This window comes from Acomys minous, assembly GCF_964271855.1.
Source record: "Acomys minous genome assembly, chromosome: 1".
Lineage (NCBI taxonomy): Eukaryota > Metazoa > Chordata > Mammalia > Rodentia > Muridae > Acomys > Acomys minous.
The window spans coordinates 22,410,745-22,434,748 of record NC_140483.1 but is presented as its reverse complement, the minus strand read 5'-3'; the positions used below and the strand labels follow the sequence as shown (position 1 = coordinate 22,434,748).

At 47.5% G+C, this 24,004-nt stretch overlaps 2 protein-coding genes across 3 annotated transcripts; both read right to left on the bottom strand.

Annotated features, from left to right (window-relative positions):
• Positions 1-329: 329 nt before the first annotated feature.
• Positions 330-6,597, bottom strand: USP21 (ubiquitin specific peptidase 21). 2 transcript variants are annotated; one of them, XM_084773854.1, is made up of 13 exons: positions 6,379-6,597; positions 4,962-5,582; positions 4,001-4,060; positions 3,709-3,829; positions 3,392-3,503; positions 3,050-3,202; positions 2,301-2,365; positions 1,976-2,079; positions 1,713-1,799; positions 1,388-1,459; positions 1,083-1,197; positions 880-994; positions 330-692 (listed from the first exon to the last, which is right to left on the bottom strand). In XM_084773854.1, exons 2-13 carry the CDS (start codon positions 5,559-5,561, stop codon positions 602-604), a joined length of 1,695 nt encoding a protein of 564 aa, XP_084629980.1. In that variant the 5' UTR covers positions 5,562-5,582; positions 6,379-6,597; the 3' UTR covers positions 330-601. The 2 variants fall into 2 exon arrangements, with proteins under 2 accessions (XP_084629980.1, XP_084629979.1); XM_084773853.1 differs by having other exon boundaries at positions 1,083-1,190; positions 1,381-1,459; positions 6,379-6,596.
• A 579-nt stretch (positions 6,598-7,176) lies between these two features.
• UFC1 (ubiquitin-fold modifier conjugating enzyme 1) lies at positions 7,177-13,147 on the bottom strand. Its single transcript, XM_084773953.1, has 6 exons — positions 12,789-13,147; positions 8,807-8,874; positions 8,539-8,602; positions 8,162-8,238; positions 7,819-7,909; positions 7,177-7,603 (listed from the first exon to the last, which is right to left on the bottom strand). The coding sequence occupies exons 1-6, from the start codon at positions 12,909-12,911 to the stop codon at positions 7,523-7,525; spliced, it is 504 nt and encodes a 167-aa protein (XP_084630079.1). The 5' UTR covers positions 12,912-13,147; the 3' UTR covers positions 7,177-7,522.
• Positions 13,148-24,004: the final 10,857 nt, after the last annotated feature.

Genomic DNA, 24,004 nt, shown 5'->3' with positions numbered 1-24,004 from the left:
CGGGAGCTAGGGCCACCCGGCAACGAAGCCAGTGTTTGTCAACAGGGGTGCCTTGCTCTCGAGGGGCAGTCCCCCTCTCAGGCAAAACCCGGCGTGCCAATGCCTGCACTCTTGTTTCAGGCCTCATAACTTCAAGGTTCATCTTCCTAGTACCGCTGTACTCAGTGTTTGGGTCCGAGTCTGAGCCCTACTCAGTTTGTTCTTGTCCTTCTGCTTTGAGAGCGCCCCCGCCTGGAAACGGGGTTGGGTTCCAGAATGGCTTCCTCGAATTGAACCAAATTTCTAGATACCCATTCCTTCTTACCGGCAAATACACACATGAACATCACTTTTTCTTAATAAATTTATTCACAAAAAAAGTGAGACTGCAGAGGTTCTGGGGGCTGTACATGGTCAAGGGTCTGGTGAGCTCTGTACATGGGGCAGGAGAACAAGGTGTAAGGGTACTTCTTAATAAAAAAAATAATGGGCGCTACAACCACCCCTCCCCCCTCCCCGGTTAAAAAGACACAAAAATAGACGTCTCTGAGGTAAGTGGGGAGCCTGGGGGCTTAGGGGTGTTGAAAAGGTTTTCACAGGTGCCGGGGCTTCAGGGTGGTCGTCACAGGCACCGCGGCGGCTCCTGCGTCAGTTGGTAGAACAGCACGTAGCCCTCACTGGATGCCACCTGATTTTCACTGATGGGGGAGACACTAAGAAGAGAAATGGGGAACGGGTGTAGTCATCCCTATGTATGTCCCCGCCTTCCTACAAGACTCAAGCTTAGAGTAGCCAGGTGGAGGTCGTGGTGGACGCCCCACCTATCCTTTGAGCCCTGCTGGGAGAGGTAGGTGGCAGGGCTGCAGTGGGATGGGGCAGGAGTTAAGAGGCTGTTCTCACCGGGAGTCATTGTAGACATGCCAACCAGTCTGGCACCGGCACAGGGCTGTATAGTGGCCATAGTGGACACTACCCGAGTGGTTGCAAAGAGCATACAGCTGGTAGACAGGGCTTCCTGTAAGTTAGAGAAGATCAGTCTCTACAATCAAGAGCTGCGTCCCCACCTCCTGAAGGCTCCTTAGAACATTCCCTGCCAGACTCACCCGCTTTGTCACTGGCGAAGTCCCCTAGGCTTAGTCGCTGCAGTGGGAAGTCTACACCTACTGAGCTTTTCTTGATGGAGCCTCGGGAGGTGGAGAATCGGTTCAGATCTAAGCCCTGGTTAAGGAGCATTTGGGAGGCTGAGGTCTCTTAAGGGGGACCACATACACTCAGTACCCTCCCGAAAGATGGCAAAGGAAGTTGAGGCAGCAGCTTTCTCCTAAGGGAAACTCAGTGAAGGTGAGGAAACGGTGCATGGGAGTTAGCCTGAGAGAAATAGGAACTCAAAGATCAGGATATGGAGCACGAGGATTCGGGGGAATCTTTGTACTGTCAACTTTTTGGTACTTCGTGTTTTCTGCCGACAGCGGTCGCACACCTAAACAAACACCAAATAGCGTTAGGTCAGGGTGCTCTCACCTAGGCTGGTTTTTCTAACACCTCAACTCACATATAAACTTAGTATGTTTCTCAGTGCTCTGCCGCTCTGCTTTTAACTTAGGCATACTAGGACCTACCCGAGAGCCTGACAGACACCCAGACATGTAGCTGTTATTCCCATACTAAGGAAGCAGGCACCTCCTTTTATCCAGTCTCCCCCAGGGCTCCCACCACCATAAACTCCCACGTACTGGGGCATTTTCCGACTCTAGCTCCTCTTCCTTGGTGAAAAGGCTGAAACAATCCCGCAGCGACACTTTGCCCCCAGCAAATCCTTTCTGGGGGGGGAAGGGGAAGTCATGGTCAGCGTGTTCTGAACGTCTTTTTTTCTTTCAATTGTTTCTTAATCCAGGCTTCAGTTCTGCTTTAGAGACCCACACAGTTCCCACCCAAACACAGGGGTGAGTCACAGAACGCATGTGCCATCCATCCCTGGAAACCTCTGGAGTCCCACCTTGGGGATGGGCAGGGACAGGTCACAAAAAACCTCGAAGGTCGTGGAGCGATACCCACAGGCCTGGCACTTGAGGCAACTTTTCAACTGGCCCACAAACAGGTCTAGATAGAAGCAAAAAGGCAAGAGGAAAAGTCACTGGTGGGTGCCTGAAGTGCTTTCTTGGAATTCTGTCTCTTCCCACTCCTTTGCTCTGCCTTCCTGACAACAACACTGGCACTCCACTCTGTACCCTCATCATCAGCCTGGCTTTAATTCTTTCTCCTCCCCTCAGCCCCCCCGCCCCCACCAGCCCGAACTCCCTCTGCTTTGCCCCATTCCATACCCACAATCTTGCTGTCTTCCCGCTCCAGGTAGCGCTTCCACATTAAGTTGGCTCGATCATCATCACTATCACAGATCAAGGGGGGGGGGGGCACCCATGAGACAGCTGTAACACTGGGCATCCCGAACCATTGGAACTATCCAGACCCCCTCCCCTATCCACATACCAGCTCCATCCCCAAATGTTTAGTCAAGAGAGTAATGGTTTGGGGAGCTTTCTGGGGAAATCCAAAATGAGAGGAGAAAGAGCATAATAAGGAAGGAAGGTCTTCTTCCACAAGCCTCTTTAATTAACATATATATACATTGTTTGCTTGTTTTGTTTTGTGAGACACGGTTTCTCTGTGTGGCCTTGGCTGTCCTAGACTCACTTTGTAGACCAGGCTGGCCTTAAACTCACATCGGCCAGCCTCTGCCTCCCCAGTGCTGGGATTAAAGGCGTGCACCACCACGCCCGGCTCCCTTTAATGTATTTAATTGTAGAAGGTCTCTCCTTCCCCAATTTAGTGACATCTCTGACACTATTTTCTGCCTCTGTCTGTACCCTGCAGCTTTCCTCCTCCTCCTTCCTTGTTTTGACAAACCATTATTTTTTTCTACGCTAAAGGATCTCCCCAAAGCCCTACATTTTCAGTTTCTGCTGGCTCAGTTTTATGAAGACTGAATAAATGCTTCGTCTGCTGCTGCTGCTGCTGCTGCTGCTGCTGCTGCTGCTAAACTAGTGGGGGAGGGTGGGGGGGCAGCTCCTACCTTAGTTCTGGTTCTTCATGCAGAGCCCCTCGGCGAGGTGGAGTGGGAACCGGGCCACTGGCCAAGATGGCTGCTGCTCGGCGGCCTCTGCGGTTGATTTCAAGGTGCAACCGCTCCATGAGGAGCTTCAGGAACTCTTGGGCATCCTGCTGGCTACAGGCAAGACAGAGTATGGGCAACTGATCCCCTCACAGCCCGGACAGTGCTCCCTGCCCAAATGTGGGTCCTGACTTCCTCAGTACAGAATATCTCAAGGCTCAGGGCAAATGCTGCTGGAGCCCCTTGTTTGGTCCCAACCCCAGACTTGGCCAGAGAGGAATCCTATCCTCTCGGCTTCCCCACCTGTATCCCGAGAAGGAGGGAACGTATTTCTGGAAGACAGCCCGGAACCGAGTAGGATTCACAGCTTCACAAGAGTCAGGGTGCCAGAGGGCACCAATCACATCCGCAAAGGCTGTTGGTGTGACAGCAGGGAAGGGATACAAAGTTAACGTCTAGAAGAGGAGGCAGGAGGAGATTCCGTGCATAGAAAACCTCTAGGAAAGAAGGGGGGGGGGATGTAACTGCCAGACTGAAGGGCTGGGAGCCACGAGTATTGGGAGGATAGAACCGAAGGGGTTGGGGGGAACAGAGCAGAAGGCTGGGGAGTTGCTGCTCACCTTCTGTGAGTTCCTGGGCTCGACCTCCTCCAGGTACCTCTTGCCGGAAGTCCCTTCGAAGACAAAAATCTCGAAGAGGCCTTGTGCTGCTCAAACACTGTAGCACGGCGTTCAGGAAGCACTGGGGAAGTGGGAGGGACACTGCCGTTATCTTTCCAGACTGGTACCCAGCAGGTCGTGGGAGCCTCAGCGCGCTCCGGCTACATGCCTTCCCCAGGTCTGCAGGTTGACTCCACCCCCAACACCACTTCACATTCCTTTTACGGAGGAAGGACAGGAAAATGGCTCTTACTGTATTTCCCAGATTTCGGAGGCCAACATGACCAGAGCCCAGAAGCAGTGTGTGATGAGCCTAGAAGGTCAGAGTACAGTCATGTTCTACTGGGCACCGTCAGCGGCGCGCCGCTGAATCGTACCCCAGCCCCACCTCTTCCCTCACTGGCCTTCCTACCTCACTGGTCATGAGGAGCAAACCCATCACGGCCGAGTGTACCACAGACTCCGCCATGGCTGTCACACCTACTCCCCACTTACTCCGCTGCCCAGCTAGCCTGCGCTGCAGCTCCTGAGGCAACTCCCCAAGCACCGGCATGGCTGCCCAGCTGCTCCCCACCCCCACTTTAGTGCCCCCAAATCCCCCTCCTGCCCCCGTGGCCCCTCCTTGCACCCTCTCCTGCCGGCTCCAACTGCAAGCAGCCTAGCTCTGTTAGTTCTGGAAATGAATAACCACATCAGGACAGGTGCTTTAGCTCCGCCCCTCTCCGGCTCCAGGGATTAATTAGGCCTAGGCCCAGTCCCAGGAGAGAAGTTGCCTTGAAAGAAAGGGCCAAAGGACCTAAAGAAGAATTCGAAGTAGTTCATTCCCTAGGGACTAGAATGGCACACCAAGTTGGAGAAGCACATACAACCCAAAATAAGATCTAGAGGCCGGGCGTGGTGGTGGCGGCGGCGGCGGCGGCAGCGGCAGCGCACGCCTTTAATCCCAGCACTCGGGAGGCAGAGGCAGGTGGATGGCTGAGTTCGAGGCCAGCCTGGTCTACAGAGAGTCCAGGACAGCCAAGGCTACACAGAGGAACCCGGTCTCAAAAAACAAAAAGATCTAGAAGGCCTCAGAAAAGAGAAGAATCCACTGGTAGAATGAGAGGCTGACAAAGGGACCTGGAGAAGGGAACAAGAAAGCCACAGCGTGACGAGAAAGTTGAAGGCAGGAAGAACGTGAGCATGGAAGACCACATGTGCTGGCAAGTCCTCACCATCTTGTCATCAGAGTAGAAAGGCTCAGAGGGCCGGGCAGACATCATGTGGAAGGAGCCATGGGAAGTAGGGGGCTCTGTCCGTATGCTGAGCAGGGCAGGGGGGCCGGGGAAGCCCCCAAGACGCCGAAGAGAAGTGCTACGTCTCAAAGTGGGTGGCTCAGGCCGGAGTGCCAAGCGGCTCAGTGCAGCCCCTAGCTCGCCAGCGCCTCGGTGCCCTCCCAAGGCAATCCCCATTGGACGCAAGTCCCCACTGCTCACAGACTTGGAACGAGCTAGGTTGGTCCGAGATGGGAGAGGCAGAGCCACAGTTGGAGGTGGTGAGCCAGGCAAAGGAACCCCATGATCTGCTCGAAGGGGACCTCTAGGACGAGAGCCTGAGGTCCGACCCCGACCCAGCTCCAGTTTCTTGAGCCTTTCATCTGGGGGACCTGGCCTGGGAGGCAAAGGTCGTAACACGGAGTTTGGCCCAGGAACTGGGTTTCGGCGCTCCTTGCTGCGGGCCCGGGGAGGAAATGGTATCTTGGCTCCCACTCGGGGTTGTACATTGACAGGTGGCTCTCGAGTCCGGCCCAGGCGGTGCTCAGAAGCCTGGGGCATTGTGGACACCGCAGGCTGGACCTGAGGAGAAAAGAGTGGTCAGCATTTGAATCGGGAAGGAAGACAAGATGTAGGCTACCATGCAAGCTGGCTTCTACATGTACCGAGGGCAGGAATCACATTTATCAAAACGGTTCTTGCATTCCCATTACCTAGCAATGTTTAACACAAAGAAAATACTTAATATTCCATAAACAAATGATTGAATAATAGCCCATCACTTTGACCTTTCCATGCCCCACCCCCTCTCCATAGAATACAGATTTATTGAAAAGCCATTGGTAGCCCCAGTCTCAGCTGTTTTTATAATCTACAAACACCACCAAATCCTTATATCTGGCTAGTCAAGTGGAGTGTGCCCCAGACCTCGTACTGTGGGCACAGCAATCAGTCCAAAAGACGGCATTCCAACACCAACCCCTGCCCCTCTGAGTTGCAAATGAAGCCGATCAAATGGGTGATTTGCAATCCACTCCCTCCTCCTGCTCACGGTTCCCACTTGGTATTTGGGACCCTGGAGCAATGGTTTGGGATGGAGGATGAACTACTTGACCCCTAATCTCTGCACCTCTCCCACCACAGCAGGGTTTTACCCGGGTCCGCCCCCCTCGAGGGCAGAAAGGCCGAGGCAGCTGATTGGCTGCGGGGTCCGGCGGCATATTCCCCGTGGTCCGAGAATGCTGTTCTTCCAGCCCAGTTCTCCCAGGCCCCGCTGGGCACCGCGAGCCTCTCCCTTTGTGGTAAACGTCCTTTGGGATCTGGAGCCATCCTCCCTCGGCTCTCCCACCCGACCCCGCCATAACGTCCCAACCCATACCTGTCCCCCGGTGAGGCGGCGGGGGAGGCCAGCCGGGGTCCAGCTCCAGCTCAGGGCCACCCCCTCCTACCCCAGAACAGTCTCCCCGCAGGCCGGGCTGCAGCTTTAGCCGCAGCTGTTGCCCAGCTTGCTCCCGCCGCAAGGGCCGCCGCCATCTTTGTTGGTGCGGCCCGGCCACGGGCCACCGGCTTCACAGTCTCTTGGGCGCCTGCGCGCCCACACTCGGAATCCTCCCACCCACCTCCTCGGCGCTTGCGTGAGCCCGCCCCCACGGCTCCCCGACCGACACCATGGAAACGCAGCCAACTTTAGAACCGCTAGTTCCAGGCCCTGCAGGGTGGTGGTCTTCAAACAGTTGTTGCAATTCCCTAAAGACAAGGCCCCTCACCCAGTCATGTGGTCCATAGGGATGAAGAGCTGAAAAATCGAAGAATAACGGAAGGGCTTGCAACACAGATTCTTTCCAGAGGGATGCAGTGGGAAAGCCTCATGCAGGTCCAGGTCCAGCCCGTAAGCCAATAGAGAGGCATTTAGCACTCCGCCTAGGGATGGGGAGATCCCTAGTGGGCAGAGAACGCTGAACCTGTAAAACTCACTCTTCAAGCTTCTTTGCAGGCTCAGGCCATACGGAAAGCATAGGCAAATGCAAATCCAACAGCGGGGAAAGAAGTAAGATTTTCTTCCATTTGTTAGCTCTGGAAATGGGCACTCCTCTCCTCCCAAACTAGTGTAGTCATTCGTGGACTGCCATACTTTGCTTGTTCACCTTATTAACAGGCATCAATGAGAACCACAGTCTACTATGGGAAGCAGCTTTTATTGACAGGTTGTCTCCAGAAACCAAAAGGCTTTGTGCTGTCAGTTGAACCCCTTGCCCCCAAGACGCCTCCAGGGCTCTTCTTGGAGAAGGGGTACAGATTGCCGACTTCAAGGCCCAAGTCTTTCACCTCCAGTATTGCTTAACTTAGAAACTCTGTGACCTTACCCTTTCCTCGAGTTTGGTCATTTCCCATCCAGCTCTAGCTACTCTGTAACAACCAGAGGTGACCTGGTGAAAGAACCATGAGTAAACAGAATTCACAAGAAAACAGGAATGCAGCCTATCCAAAGTCCCTTGTCCTGCCTCAGTGGCTTCATCCTTCCTTCACTGGTTACATTTCTCTTTGTGCTGGATCACACCCTTCTGAATGAGATCAGGGATTTCCACTGCCAGCCAAGGACCCAGCTGCAATACAAGGGAGACCCTGTGAGCTTACAACCTCCCACAGTCCATGCCCCTTGCTTGTTCCACCTGAACCTCCTTCCCAAAAGTCTAGGAGAACAGACATGCCCAAGACACAAGTTACTCCCTCTTTAGCCTCAGCTATGTTTATGAGACTGCTTGGGGCCCTGAACCCTCCCTTCCCTCTTCTCCTCAACAGCCAGCAGTGACAAACTTACCCCCAGGGCCATGAGGTGAGCTAGTCCAAACTTGGGCACATTCCTAGCCCACAAAGGTTTGAAATGATCCGTCAGACATATTTTGCCACCCCTGTGAGACGGACAAGAGGAAGGTGTTGACACACAAAACTGGCTTAATGTATGGCAGCCTCTGGGGAACACCAGAAGATTATCAGTGCTCAGAATAGAGAACAAGGTCAGCTAAGGACTTTGCACAGGTAGGCCTGGCCTAGGAGACCAGGACTTCCTCCAGGCTGTGGAGCAGCAGCCTCTGGGGAAGTCTTCCGTCTCTTGAGCTCTTCCCTAAGGCTTCCTTTGCTCTTCCTTACCTAGTCAGTCCTACCTGTACATCTTTGCTGTCTTCCCATCCAGCTCCGGGACTGCAATCTCTGGAGCAGTAGTGGGATATGTGACAGGGATCTGGAGAAATTACAAAACCTTAGTAAAACAGAATAAGAGAAAAATGAAGTAGTCTAAGCAAACCCATCTCTCTCTCTCTCTCTCTCTCTCTGTCTCTCTCTCTCTTGTCCAGATGCCCCAAGCAGCATATACACGCTAGGATCTAGACATAGAAACTGTTCGGTATTTGCTTCAAACCTCACCGTTCCCCTCCCATTTTAATAGCTTCATTCGGTCCCTTGGAGAAAGGTTCGCTTGCTAACAACCAGCTAATCAGCCCCTTTCTACTAAGCTTCATGCTTCCCATTCCATTACACTCACTTCAAATTCGATGTCAAACTCATATTTGAGCAAGTCATGGATGTACCAGCATTTTCCAAACCACCTGGAACAAAGACCAAAACTCAGACCGTTCCTATCCTATTCAAATGACATCACTGCTTAGGTCACAAGCGGGAAGACTCACGGGTCAGGAATTAGGGAGCTCTAAAGTGATGCAGCTTTGGCAGCTCTGACAGTTGGCTATGGAATACGAAACCATTTAAGCCAGGCGCGGCTCCTCCCTCCACCTCCCAAAGGCCCTGCTTACCGCGTCCCTTCCTTGTTGGACTCCAGTCGGAACCAATCATTGTCTGAATTCTTGTTGTTCTCCACATACTGAAAGCAGAAAATAAGATCTTTAACAAAGGAGCTGGAAGCCGGGCGTGGTGGCACAAGTCTTTAGTCCCAGCACTCAGGGAGGCAGAGGCAGGCAGATCTCTTTGAGTTCCAGGCCAGCCTAGTCTACAAGGTCCAAGACAGCCAGGGAGACACAGAGAAACCTGTTTGGGAAAAGGGGGGAAGAGGGGCTGCAGCTGTGTCAAACACAAAACAAAAGGAAGCTGAAGCCAAGGGCAGCCCTTCTTGTCAAAAGAAAAGGAGGATTATTTTCTTTTTTAGTATATATATATATATATATATATATATATATATTTTAAGTATATCTTTCACAACTTTTCAGACATAAGGAGAATGAAAGAAAGGGCTAAACAAGTAAGTTTGGGGCTTTCTCAGAACAGAGAATAGAACGTCTAGGTTCCCTGCAATAGAGTAAGCACAGGGTTATTTTCTCCCTTTTGATAGTGTCTGTCCTCAGCCCCAAATGCACTTTACCATATACATTATTCCTGGAGGCCCCTGTGCTAACTTCCATTAGCAGTCACAAACTAGTGACTCTCAAATCGTTATCTTTAGCTCAAGCCTTTTGTCAGAATTTCAAACAGAAACTTGGTGCTTCCGTCTGGATTTTACATTGTGCCCCCCTCCCCTACCTCTTCAGGGTCTCCTGCTCAGGCTAGCCTCAACCTAACTTATGTAACTAAGAATGACCTTGAACAGAGGCATGGTGGTTCATGCCTTTAATCCCAGCTCTCAGGAAGCAGAGGCAGGTGGATCTGTGAGTTTGAGGCCAACCTGGTCTTTAAAAAAAAAGAAAGAAAAAGAAAAAGAAAAAAGCCGGGCATGGTGGCGCACGCCTTTAATCCCAGCACTCAGGAGGCAGAGGCAGGCGGATCCCTGTGAGTTCGAGGCCAGCCTGGTCTACAAAGTGAGTCCAGGACAGTCAAGGCTACACAGAGAGACCCTGTCTTGAAAAACCAAAAAAAGAAAAAAGAAAAAGAGGACCTTGAACTTTTGACCCTCCAGCCTCCACCTCCGGAGTGCGGGTATAAAGGGTGTGAACCACTGTCGCTGGTCTATGTTTTTGTGGGTTCTTCTTTTTCCTACCCTTTATCCCCTCGATTTTACCCCTTAACACTAGATAGGTGAGAAACAAGGAGAGAAGGGGAAAGAGATTAGGAAAATTCTTGAATCTAATTTCTTTCCTTTTGTTTCTTCTTCGACCACGGTTACTAGCAAACTACAACCGACCTCCTTAAGCCACCAACAGCCACTGCCCCCCTTACATTTATGAACCCTCTGAAAAGTTCCCAGCATTTCAAATGTCACACAATTGCAGAAATCATCTGCAGCTGGCAAAACCACGCTTCTGCTAGAGCACGCAGCAAATCATGCTCAGCTACTGTGGACAGCCCAAAGAGGCCGCACATCCCCATACCTGGGATTAAAATGAAAGCACATTCTCATAATATTTCTCTGTGTGTGTGTGTGTGTGTGTGTGTATGTTTAAGAAACCAAAATTCCCTGCTCAAACTATGGCACCAGTCAAGGACAATACGTGCAGTAAACTTCGAATCCCTACCCAGACCTAGCCAATGGACAGGACATTCTCCACAGTTGAGTGGAGAGTGGGGTGTGACTTTCACATGAACTCTGGTGCCCCATATTTGACCACATCCCCTGGATGGGGAGGCCTGGTGGCACTCAGAGGAAGTATAGCAGGTACCAAGAAGGGACTTGATACCCTATGAGCATATACAAGGGGAAGAAGTCCCCCTCAGTCACAGTCATAGGGGAAGGGAGTAGGGGGAAAGCAGGAGGGAGGGAGGAATGGGAGGATGCAAGGGATGGGATAACAATTGTGATGTAATATGAATAAATTAATAAAATATATATAAAAAAGAAAGAAACTAAAATTCATCCGAACGTGGTGGTGCATGCCTTTAATCCCAGCACTCAGAGATTCAGAGATACATTCTCAACGGCAGTCTCACTCTGTCACCTAAGCCAGAAGGCCAGCCTTCATTCCTGACCTTCCCAATCATTTCCCCACTGATTTTTCATGATGGCCTGCTGAGTTTGGTTTGTCTGTTGCAGGGTCTCTGTAGCTACCACTAAACTCACCGAAATCCTCCTGCCTCTTGCCTCCCACGTACTAGATTTATTGTCCTGTCTCAGCACCCCAAGTGCTGGCTTTTATCAGCATCCCAACGCAGGCTCCCAGCTTGTACCATACTGTTCCTAGCTTGCATTTCCTTGCTCATACTAAATAGAAGGAGGGATCGGATCCCCTGAAACCAGAGCCATGGATGGTTGTGGGCGGCCATCACGTACGTGCTGGGAGCCACTTCCCCACCCCTGTCCCTGTGTCCTGAGTACCCATGTCCTACCCTTATGTTGTATATGCTCCTACATGTCTCTGTGTGCACCAGGGCCAAGCTATGCATGTGGTAAGCAAAAGACAAGCCAAAGGCTTCAGTTCTCTCCTTCTATGCGAGTTCCAGGATCAAATTGTCAGGCTTAGTAGAAAGTGCTTTACAAACTGAGTCATTTCTTTCTGGCCCTACTGTTTATACTTTAAATTTTGTTTTGTTTTGTTTTTATTTTATGAGACAAGGTTTCTCTGTGTTGCCTTGACTATCCTGGACTCATTTTGTAGACCAGGCTGGCCTCGAACTCATAGCAATCCACCTGACTCTGCCTCCCAAGTGCTGGGATTAAAGGTGTGCGCCACTACCGCCCGGCTATACTTTAAATTTTTTTTTTCAAGATAGGGTTTCTCTGTGTAGCCTTGGCTGTCCTGGACTCCCTTTGTAGACTAGGCTGGCCTTGAACTCACAGCGATCCACCTGCCTCTGCCTCCCGAGTGCTGGGATTACAGGGGTGCGCCACCAATGCCCAGTTTATAATTTTAAGTTTTAATTCAAGTTTTGCCCCGTCCAAGAAGCCTTACCTTAGCAAACTGAAGTTGAATTACTCATCTCTCCCCATGCTCTAAAAATATCCTAGTTATATTTGTCTCGCCACTTAAATACGGTATAACTGTCTGTCACCTCAGTGAGGCCCTTCTTATTTGGTTTTGTACATCCTCTCTAGGTACTAGGAACACAATCATGTTTTATTGTTTGCTGTTGTGTTTGAGACAGAGTCTCATATAGTCCAGTTTGGCTTTGAATTCATTATGTAGTTCAGAAATGACCTGATCTTCCAATCCTCCTGCCTCTTAGTCCTGAGTGCTGAGAATGCACAAGCCACATCAGTTTATAAGATGCTAGGATAGAAACCAGGACTCCTTGCATGCTAAGCAAGCATTCAGCCAGCTTCTCAGTGAGGCAATATATAAGGCAAGAGACCCGCTAGTTTTTGAAGCACATAGAAACCACCATATGGGGGGGGGGGCAATCTTTCTCCTCTAACAGAGAGATTATTTGAAAAGACGGCTAATTTATAATTAAAGCACCAATCTCTAACTCTCTACATTTACATCAGTTTTCCGTCCTGTCATTCATTCCCTTCATTTACTCACAAAGAATGAAAGAAGAGGAGTGATGAGCTGAGACTTCGGACTCTAAGACGTACTTTTGACCCCCTCTTATTCCTAATTTCAGAGGAGCAAACACACCTGGTGCGGGAGGGACACGTCATCTTCCAGGAATACTGCTGTTTCTTCCTTCAAGGTCTAACCCTACTGTGCTCCTCCTAACGGGAATCTCTTCTGCATCCTCCCTCCGTCCACCCGTAATCACGCGCCGCACCCCTACCCACCCACCCAGTCCCCCAAGCGCTTTCATTTATATGAAATTAGACTTTAAACGTAAAAACCGGAAGCGGCTTCCGCACGGAGCCAATTCCTGAGGACACCTGATTACCCGCCACCTCTTTGCTACGCGGTCAACCACAGGAGTAAAACTGACCCGGATAAGGGACTGATATTCCTCCTTTAGTCGCTGCACCCACAACTCCCGATCTCGGGGTCCGGCGTTGGTCTTCAGCACAGGGATCTCAGACACGACCCGCCGGGTGGCCTCGTCCGCCATCTTGGACCAGGACAGAAGAAAAATGCGGAAGTGGAGTTGCTTGTAACTTACTCAAGGCGTCGCCAGGTTTACTGTGGGAAAATGGGGCATTGTATTGCCTAGAAGCGGTCTCTGAACGCTCTCCTTATTTTTTTGGTAAGAAAATAAAATGGACACCACTGGTGTGAGCGTCCGGAAGGACAGAATGGAGATGGGTTAGTCTGTCCTGACTAAGGCACCTATCACTAAAGCACTGCTGAAACGGTGACTTCCGTTCATGCTCAGAAGCACTCTCGGGGGAAAACCCAAGACCTTCCCAAACCTGGAAAGTTGTTAGAAAATCAGGTTTTAGCCGGGCGGTGGCGGCGCATGCCTTTAATCCCAGCACTCGGGAGGCAGAGGCAGGTGGATCGCTGTGAGTTTGAGGCCAGCCTGGTCTACAAAGTGAGTCCAGGACAGCCAAGGCTAACACAGAGAAACCCTGTCTCGAAAAACATAAAAAAAAAAAAAAAAAGAAAAAAAAAAAGAAAGAAAAACCAATAAATAAATAAATAAAATAACAATAATAAATAAAAAGGAAAATCAGGTTTTTCTAGCACTCTTCAAAGTACTATCTTCTAAGAGACGCAATTTACCCAGTTTGTGCTCCAGAGTGGTTTCCTTAGTTTCAATCCCTGACCTAAAGAATTACAACTACTGAATTGGGAATAAATAAACTTGATTGGTTTTTTTGTTTTTGTTTTTTGGTTTTTTGAGACAAGATTTTTCTATGTTATCTTGGCTGCCCTAGACTCACTTTGTGGACCGGGCTGGCCTCAAACTCACAGCAGCCTGCCTGCCTCTGCTTCCCGAGTGCTGGGATTAATGGTGTATGCCACCATGCCCGGCCTTGTTTTTTTTTTTGTTGTTGTTGTTGTTTTTTGTTTTTTAAGATTTTATTTATTTATTACATATAGCCGCCAGAAGAGGGCACCAGATCTCATTATAGATGGTTATGAGCCACCATGTGGTTGCTGGGAATTGAACTCAGGACCTCTGGAAGAACAGACAGTGCTCTTAACCTCTGAGCCATCTCTCCAGCCCTGTTTTTTGGTTTATTGAGACAAGATTTTTCTATGTTATCTTGGCTGCCCTAGACTCACTTTGTGGACCGAGCTGGCCTCAAACTCACAGCAACCTGCCTGCCTCTGCCTCCTGAGTGCTGGGATTAATGGTGTATGCCACCATGCCCGCCCGGCTGAGCTTGATTATTGTTTCTAAAGGGGACTGTACCTCGTGTATCCCAGGCTGGCCTCAGACACATACAGGATAGACCGGAGCTCTTGTTCACTCCAAAATTAATGTGTTTAGGTTTTAAAACCAACTAAAGATAAAGCATTCTATAAAGAGTTATTGAATATCTTTTGTGTGCTATACACTAAGCATATAGACATGATTCCTTCCTAGGTGAATTCCCCCCAGAGGGCTAGAGGACAGTCATTGAATGCCGACTCTAAGCCTAAGACAAGTCTTCTGGTAACTTTCTGTTGTTTTTGAGACAGGACTTCACTATGTAGACCAGGCTGGCCTTCAACTCACAGAGATTTGCTTGTCTCTTTCTCCCCAATCCATTTGACACTAAGAAGCCTTAGTAGGGTGCATGGTGGCCTACGCCTGATATCCCAGCACTTGGGGGCTAAGGCTGGAAGATTGCTGCAACTCAGTTTATAACAAACCCCATATGTGACACTTGTGGTGCACACCTTTGATCCCAGCATTTGGGAGGCAGATTGATCTTGGTGAGTTCGAGTCTACATAGACAGATCCTGTCTCAAAGAAAACAAGTTCCCAGGAGGTAGTGTCACACACCTATAAGCCAGCACTCAGGAAAGAGAGGCAGGTGGATCTCTGAGTTTGAAGCTAACCTGGTCCACAGAACGAATTCCAGGACAGCCAGGCCACACAGAACAACCCTGTCCCAAACAAAACAAAACAAAACAAAAAGGAAACAGTAGAAAACAAGCAGAACAGCCAGGCGTGGTGGCACACGCCTTTAATCCCAGCACTCGGGAGGCAGAGGCAGGTGGATCGCTGTGAGTTCGAGGCCAGCCTGGTCTACAAAGTGAGTCCAGGACAGCCAGGGCTACACAGAGAAACCCTGTCTCGAAAAAAAAAAAAAAAGAAAGAAAGAAAACAAGCAGAACAAATGTGAAATGGCTCAAGTGGGTAAAGTGCCTTGTAGCACAAGCCTGGCCACTACATAAGGATGGAAGGAGAGAACTGACTCCACGAAGTAGCCCTCTGATCTACATACATTACTTTTTTGTTTGTATTTTACATAGGTGTTTTGCCTGTGTGTATGTAAGGTACCAATATGCATGCAGTACCATGGAGGCCAGTACAGGGCAACAAGTCCCCTGGAACCAGAGATACAGACTTTACTTCCCTGTGGGTTCTGAGAACTAAAAACCTGTAGCAAGTGCCCTTAACTGCTGAGCCATCTCTTTAGTCCTCTAAGTTAACACACACACATACACACACACACTTTTTGTTTTTATTTGTTTGCTTTCGAGACAGGGTTTCTCTGTGTAGCCCTGGCTGTCCTGTGTAGCCCTGGCTGTAGACTCAGTTGGCCTCAAAGTCACAGCGATCCTCCTGCCTCTGCCTCCCCAGTGCTGTGATTACAGGTGTGCACCGCCATGCCTGGCTACAAATGAGGATGCAGTGCGGTGTTAGAATGCTTGTTGTCTAGCATGCACAAAGCCTGTGTTGGACCCCCATTGCCACAGAGACCAGACCTGATGGTGAGTGTCTGTCACTGTCATCCCAGCCTAACGTACAAACAATGCTGGGTTTTTCCTTCCCAGATATGCCCATGTGTTGTTTGGTAGAGTATGTGTTTTGTTTGTGAGACAAGGTCTGTATAGCCCTGGCTATCCTAGAATTATCTATGTAGACCAGGCTGACCTTGAACTCACAGGATCCACAGGACCCTGCCTTTTGAGTGCTGAGATTAAAGGGATTCAGTACCATGCCTGGCCAATAGAGTGTTCTGTTCTCTCTCTCCTGTGTTGTTTGATAGTGTGTTCTCAGTCTCCCCTCTTATTATCACTGTTGCTTTGTTTGTTTGTTTAAAGATTTATTGCATATACAGTATTCCACCGCTATGTACGCCTGCCTGATAGAAGAGGGCACCAGATCTCATTATACATGGTTATGAGCCACCATGTGGTTGTTGGGAATTGAACTGAGGACCTCTGGAAGAGCAGCCAGTGCTCTTAACTTCTGAGCCATCTCTCCGGCCCTTGTGTGTATGTGTTTGTGTGTGTGTGTGTGTGTATGTGTGTGTGTGTATAGGTATGTAGGTACATTGATGTGCTCAAGGAACAGAGAATTGAAGTGAGATTTTACAATTGTCTTGACTAAATTATTTTCATTTGGTTTTATATATATATATATATATATATATATATATATATATATATATATATTTATATATATATATATATATATTAGCTTTTTCTTACATTTCTGGCTGGATCCATACGTGTACTGCTATCATTTTTCAATCTCAAAAAAATTATTTCTTGCCTGGCAGTGGTGGCATACACCTTTGATCTTAGCACTTGGGAGGCAGAGGCAGGAGGATCTCTGTAACTTTAAGACCAGCCTGGTCGGGCTGGAGAGATGGCTCAGAAGTTAAGAACACAGCCTGCTCTTCCAGAGGTCCTGAGTTCAATTCCCAGCAACCACATGGTGGCTCACAACCATCTACAGTGTGATTTGATGCCCTCTTATGGCCTGCAGGTATGCATGCAGGCAGAGCACTGTATACAAATAAATACATTTAAAAAAAAAAAAAAAGACCAGCCTGGTCTATAAAGCAAGTTCCAGGACAGCCAAGGCTACACAGAGAAACCGTATCTCAAAAAACAAAATAAAACAAACACAAAGGTATTTCTTTAAGGATTTTTTTCCTGGTTTTTTGAGACAGGGTTTCTCTGTGTAGCCTTGGCTGTCCTGGACTCGCTTTGTAGACCAGGCTGCTGGCCTCGAACTCACAGGGATCCACCTGCCTCTCCCACCTGAGTGCTGGGATTAAAGGCGTGCGCCACTACTTCCCGGCTAAGGATTTTTTTTTAAATGTGTATGAGTGTTTTGTCTGGACGGATGGGTGTCTGTGTACCACATGTGTGCCTGATGCTCACAGAAGCCAAAAAAGAACCTCAGGTTCCCTGGACCTGGAGTCATAGCTGTGAGCCCCTGTGTGGCTGCTGGGGACAAACTCAAGTCCTCTGCAAGGACAGCGACTACTGAGCCACCTCTTCAGATCTTCCACCTCTCTTCTCATGAGAGTGAATCTACAGTGTATTGAACATATTCCCAGCACACACAGTGGCTCACCATCTCCCACCTTCCGTAATTTCAATTTCAGAGGATAAGATACCCTGTTCTGGCCTTCACGGACTCCAGGCACACTGTGGTGCACATACATGCCGTGCAGTCAAAACACTCATACACAGGAAAAATAACCTTAAAATTTTAATATACTTTTTTGGAATATAATATTGGGACGTAGCCATGGATATTTAAAAGTTACTGTTTTAGGGCTGCTGAGATGGCTCAGAGTTTGATCCCCAGAACCCACATCAAATTGAGGGACTGACTCCACAGAGTTGTTCTCTGCCTTTCACAGGTGATGCTGTGGCATGCACACTCATCCTGCACAAAAAATTATGACAATAAAACAACTGACCCATGCCTCAAGTCTGAAAAGTATTTCCTGAAACCACATTCCACGTAGCCAGGCAGGACTCTGCTCACAATGCAGGCCTGTCCCTGGATATTCCTCAGAAGCCTCGGGTAGTGGCTCATCCATGTAAGATGTTCTGACCTGGAGCCAGAATACAGAGCAGTCTATAGACAAATAATCACGGCCATTAATCAGTACACAAGGCACAAAGGGCCCTCTTAGCAGGACAAAGATCTTCATTGCATCAAAGTCCAAACCAGTGTAAAGCAGGAAATGGGCTATCAAATTTACTTTTTCAGATGTTCTCATGGATGAATTTAGTTTATTCTTGTTTTAACTAATTCTTAGGAAATATTGATTAGAAGCTAAATTCTAAAAGATTAAAGGAAAGCCTCAAGTTCACATATTTCAGAGGAAGAATTAATGTATAAGCAAATGTTTATAAAATATGTACTCTATTCTAGGTGTTGGAAGTACAATAGCGCACAAGGGACCCTGTGTCCCTGTCCTCGTGGAAATGATCCTAACAGCTAAGCAAAGTGACAGAGCAGGTGTGGTTGAATAACTCAGTCCTAAAAAATGTACTGATGTCCAAGAAAAACAAAACAAATAAGAACAAAACAAAACAAACAAACATTGAAAGCCAAGTAGAGGTTGTATACACCTTTGATTCCAGCACTAAGGAGGCAGGAGCAATTGGATCTCTGAATTCCAGGCCAGTGGGGTCTAAAGATCAAGTTCCAGGACTCGAAAAAACAAAAAAGTGGGGCTGGAGAGATGGCTCAGTGGTTAAGAGCACTGACTGCTCTTCCAGAGGTCCTGAGTTCAACTCCCAGCAACCACATGGTGGCTCATAACCATCTATAATAGGATCTGATGCGCACTGTATACATAATAAATAAATATTAAAAAACAAAACAAATCAAAAAAGCAACAGCAGCAATGGCCCCGAGGAAAGACTACCCATTTGGCAGAGTAGTGCAGGTGGTAAGTGGGGAAGCCGTGAGCGATCCTGGTAGGCACAGTGTTAGTCATCACAGGAAGGCAGGTTTTGGGACTGAAGGAGAAATGACTCTTGTATCAGGGAAAGAAATATTGGACTAGAGGGGAGAAAAAAAATTTTTATTTTATATTTTTGGTTTTTCGAGACAGGGTCTCTCTGTGTAGCCTTGACTTTCCTGGATTCACTTTGTAGACCAGACTGGCCTCGACCTCACAGCGATCCCCCTGCCTCTGCCTCCTGAGTGCTGGGATTAAAGGCGTGTGCCAGCCGGGCGTGGTGGCGTACGCCTTTAATCCCAGCACTCGGGAGGCAGAGGCAGGCGGATCGCTGTGAGTTCGAGGCCAGCCTGGTCTACAAAGTGAGTGCAGGCCAGCCAAGGCTACACAGAGAAACCCGGTCTCGAAAAACCAAAAAAAAAAAAAAAAAAAAAAAAAGGCGTGTGCCGCCACGTCCCGCTAAGATAAAATTTTTTAAACTAGAGACAAATCTCTGATCTTTAAGGCATTGATCTGGATCCTGTCACACTGGAAGACTTTAGGATGTTTAGAGAAATGCTGTTTTTACTGTAGAGAACTCCATTCTGTAGACTATCAGTGTCCACAATTAGCCAGTTACTGCTTCTTTTTTTTTTTTTTCCGAGACAGGGTCTCTCTGTGTAGCCTTGGCTGTCCTGGACTCACTTCGTAGACCAAGTTGGCCTCGAACTCACAGTGATCCACCTGCCTCTGCCTCCCAAGTGCTGGAACTAAAGGCGTGCGCCACCATGCCCGGCCCAGTTACTGCTTCTAATACGGCCTGCCTCTGGATCCCTTTCCCCTAGCTGGGTTGTCTGTCTGGCCTCAGTGGGAGAGGATGCCAAGGTGGATTGGTATCCCTTGGGGCCCTTCCCTTACCTAAGGAGAAGTGGGATAGGGGAGAGATGGGAGGGGGCTGAGATCAGGTTGTAAAGTTTATTATTATTATTATTATTATTATTATTATTATTATTATTATTATTATTATTATTATCATCTTGTTTGTTTTGGTTTTTGTTTTTTGAGACAGGGTTTCTCTGTATAGCCCTGGATGTCCTGGATTCCCTTTGTAGACCAGGCTGGCTTCAACCTCACAGAGATCCACCTGCCTCTGCCTACCGAGTGCTGGGATTAAAGGTGTGTGCCACTATGCCCGGCTATGATTAAATTTTTTTCTTTTTTCTTTTTCTGTTGCTTCCTGGATGGTTTTGTTAGACTCAGATCGTCAGAGTCTATTCCTGGAAGCCCAGTTGAGAGTCAGAGTCCAGAGTAGATGCAAAAGCAAAGGAATTGTATTGAGCCGACGGGCTGGGGTCCACCAAGCTAAGAAGAGTTGGGAGACCTCCTCCTGCAAAAGCTGGGGGTTTAAATGCCCTTTACAGAAGCAGAACGTAGCACAATGGTTAGTTATCAAGCGATAGGCTAACAATAGATGACCTTTTAGGTGAATGGGGGCCTGAGATAGTAAATTCCAAGTAGGGTGGGATGGGGCAGTAAATTCTGAGGGTGGAGATGGAGGCCGGAGGAGAAATTTTAACTTCAGTCTGCAATTCTTAACTTGCTTAACAATGCTATTGTTATAAGCACAGGCCGCCTGGAAGCTCACATTGCTGAGCTAACAATGTTACTGTTATGATGGCTGAGTTCAGGCCACCTGGAACCTTACATGTCTGGAATCTTAGTTTGTCTCCTCAGTTATCATGCACAGGACTCTGAGAAGTCGTAGGAATATGCAGGTGTGTGATGAAATTTTTTTTAAAGGAAAGAATGATTGTAAATTATAGTGTGGTTTTTAAATATGCTATAGGATATTAGATTCATACTTATAATCACTTGGTAACGAAAACAATAGTAACTAAAGTTTACAGGATATTTATATGTGCTGGGTATGGGCCTAAACATTTTGTCTATACTAACTCTTTGAATACTGACAACAGTTCTTCTTAAGTACTTTCTTATCTTCAATTACATTTTTTAAAAAAACCAAAAAAAAAAAAAAACACAAAACAAAACAAAAACAAGGGGCTGGAGCGATGGCTCAGAGGTTAAGAGCACTGTCTGTTCTTCCAAAGGTCTTGAATTCAATTCCCAGCAACAACATGGTGGCTCCCAACCATCTCCAATGAGATCTGACGCCCTCTTCTGGCCTGCAGGTGCACATGCAGGCAGAGCACTGTGTACATAATAAATAAATCTTTAAAGCAAAACAGAACAGAGGCACAGTGAGGTCTAATGAACCTCACAGCCCATGCACACATCATCTGAATGACAGACTGGAAACCAATCCCAAGTGTAGTCTGGCTCTAGAAGTCACATCCGTAATCAATGATGAGCTTTTCCACCACTTCCAGGCCTAATTAGCAGTAAGAATCAAAGGGTTTAGGAATAGTGACCCAGGAGGTGGCCTAGGCTAGCCAGACACTCTTGATTCTCTGGTCTCAGCCTCTAGTGTACAGTTAGTGTAGCCATTCATCACTGTGGCTGCGAGCCTTGATGAATGTAACCTTCGCTGTGACTGTCCCTTTACAGTAGCTAGTGAGATCTGGTAGAGGGTTTGGGGTGCCAGAACATTTGGTTTACAAGGATATAGATAGTCTTTGGGGAGGAAAGAACAGATATGAATATAATTATCATAAATAAGAAAGTCAAGGGATCATTGCATGATAGCATACATATATAATATATAAATACAATAAACTATATAAAGATAATTTTATAAGTATGTAATATATAAATATGTAATACAAATATAATAAAATGTATAATATATAAACTCAGGAGGCTGAAATAGGAGTATCACGAGTTTGAGACCACTCTGGGTTAAACAGTGAGTTCAGGTCAGCCTATATTATATAACAATACCTTGAATCAAAACAAAACAAAACAAAAAGCTTGAGAGATGGTTCAGAGGGTAAAGATGTTACTGCACAAGTACAAAGACCTGAGTGAATCTTCAGAGCCCACACAAAGCCAGATGTGGTAGTGTGCATCCCAACCCAATGTTGCAAGGGGGAGAGGGAAGGCAGCCAGGAGAATCCTCACAGGCCAGCTATCCTGTTTGCAGTGGTGAACGACAAAAAAAGACCCTGTCTCAAAATGGAAGGCAAGCCACATCTGTTAGTTGTCTCATGAGGGGCCTGGGTTTTGCCAGCTGGTAAGGCCTTCCTCTGGCACCATGGAGAGGGGTGTGGTCTAGGGCTCTGAGGATACAAAGAAGAGCACAGAGAGAGTGAGGGGGTGTGTAGTAGTTCCTGTTGCATATAGCAGTCTGAAGAGACCAGCATCATGATTTGGAGCAGAAAGACAGAAATGGTTCAAGCAGCAGCAGCTTAGAGGAAACTGCGGGCTGTTGTCTGCTGTTTTCAGAGATGGGTATAGCCCAAATGAACCCAATTGACCCTAAACAGCCAGGAAAAGTAAAGGCGCCCCCTCTCCCCACTAACCTTCTCTCTCCTATGTAGGGTTGGAGGTTGGAAGGGAAGTTGAGGCATAAACACCCCAAATAAAGTATAGTTTAAAAGAAAAAGTGCTACACTTAGTCTCTCTCTCTCTCTCTCTCTCTCTCTCTCGTTTTTCAAGACAGGGTTTCTCTGTGTAACCTTGGCTCACTTTGTAGACCAGGCTGGTCCTAAACTCAAAAGAGATCCACCTACCTCTGTCTCCCGAGTGCTGGAATTAAAGGCATGTGCCACCATGCCTTTTAACTTGGCTATCACACAAATAATTGAGACTTTTTAATATTTGTTCAATAAGTTTCACAGCACAAGAACTGAGCAGTTATTACTCTGTTCTTAACTCTCTAAGCTAATTTGGATTCCTCCCATTTTATATCTCAGAGATAGTATATATACGCATCATATCACACACAAATACAAAAACCAAATGTCTGAGAAATCTGGGAGTAGTGATCCGTGCCTACAATTCTTGTGCTTGAGAGGCTGAGGCAGAAGAATCAGGAGTTCAAGGTCACTGTCTGCTATGTAGTAAGTTTCAGGCCAGCCTGGGTCACTTGAGACTGATTCAAGCAAAAATAAACTACACAAACAAAGCAAAGAGTAATTTCTATTTTTTTCAATTTTATGTTATGCGCATTATATTTTGTCTACATGTATATCTGTGTGAGGGTACTGGATCCTGGAGTTACCAACAGTTGTGAGCTGCCATGTGGGTGCTGGGAACTGAACCCAGGTCCTCTGGAAGAGCAGCCAGTGCTCTTGACCACTGACCCATCTTTCCAGCCATAAAAAGGTAATTTCTATTCTGTTCTGGTTATGTACTGTTATAGGATCTGTTTGGATCCAACATAAGTCAAACACCAGGTCACTGCAGTCTTTCAGGATATTTGATTATTGTACATAGAAAACCTAATTGTTAACAAAATATAAAAGCCTAAATAGATATTGTTTGTAAGATGTGCTTATGTGTGTCCTGAAGAAACGCAGTTTGAGTGTGCCTCTAAAAGCCTCCATAGATACGAATGCTAAGAATGGAAGGTTTCTGCCTATTTTAAGGCAAGTTGCTTGGGAAAGGTCTTGTGGTCTTTATGATCTGAAGCAAACTCAGCTGAGTGGCCTCGAGCTAGCCCACTGTAAAAGTGGGCTACTGACTTAGCTTGGGGCTCCACACCATGACAGTGAGATGGTTCAGCCTGTGGAGGGTGTAGTGGCAGAGCAGCAGACAATGACTTGTCTTGCACTCTAGCAGAGGCATTAAAAAAAAAAAAAATATATATATATATATATATATATTAGCCGGGCGTGGTGGCACACGCCTTTAATCCCAGCACTCAGGGGATTATATATATTTAAAAAAATTTTTGCCAGATAGTTTCTGTAATTGTGTGGTGTTTGGAATTCTGGGAACTTTTTAGAAGGTATATACATGCTGAGCCCTGATGGGCAGAGCTGGTGGTTGTTGGTCATTGGGGGCTGGGGTGGAGTTTGTTAGTAGTTGTGCTCAAAGAAGAAACAGGAAAGAAATTAGATTCCTGGATCTCTGTCTCTCCCTGTCCGTGTCTTCCTTCCCTCCATTCTTCTTCTCTCCTTTTTTGTCTCCTATCCAGTGATGGGGTGAAATCAGAGGGATAAAGGGAAGGAAAAGAAGAAACCATAGTGGAGCCAATGTCAGCCACAGGGCACCCAATGTGGGCCTCCAAAGTTAAGGATTAAAATGGGAATTTTTTTTTCCTCAAGTGCCATAGAAGAAACAGCAGGAGATGAAGGAATGGGTTTTTTTCCCCAAGACATCAGCAAAAGTTTATTGTAGCTGCTCCCACTGGGGTATCCCTGCTTCGCTCCCAGAGGGAACTTCATTTTTGTTTTTGGTATATTTTGTTTTTTAAAAAAGTTCTAAAGAGGGCTGGGTG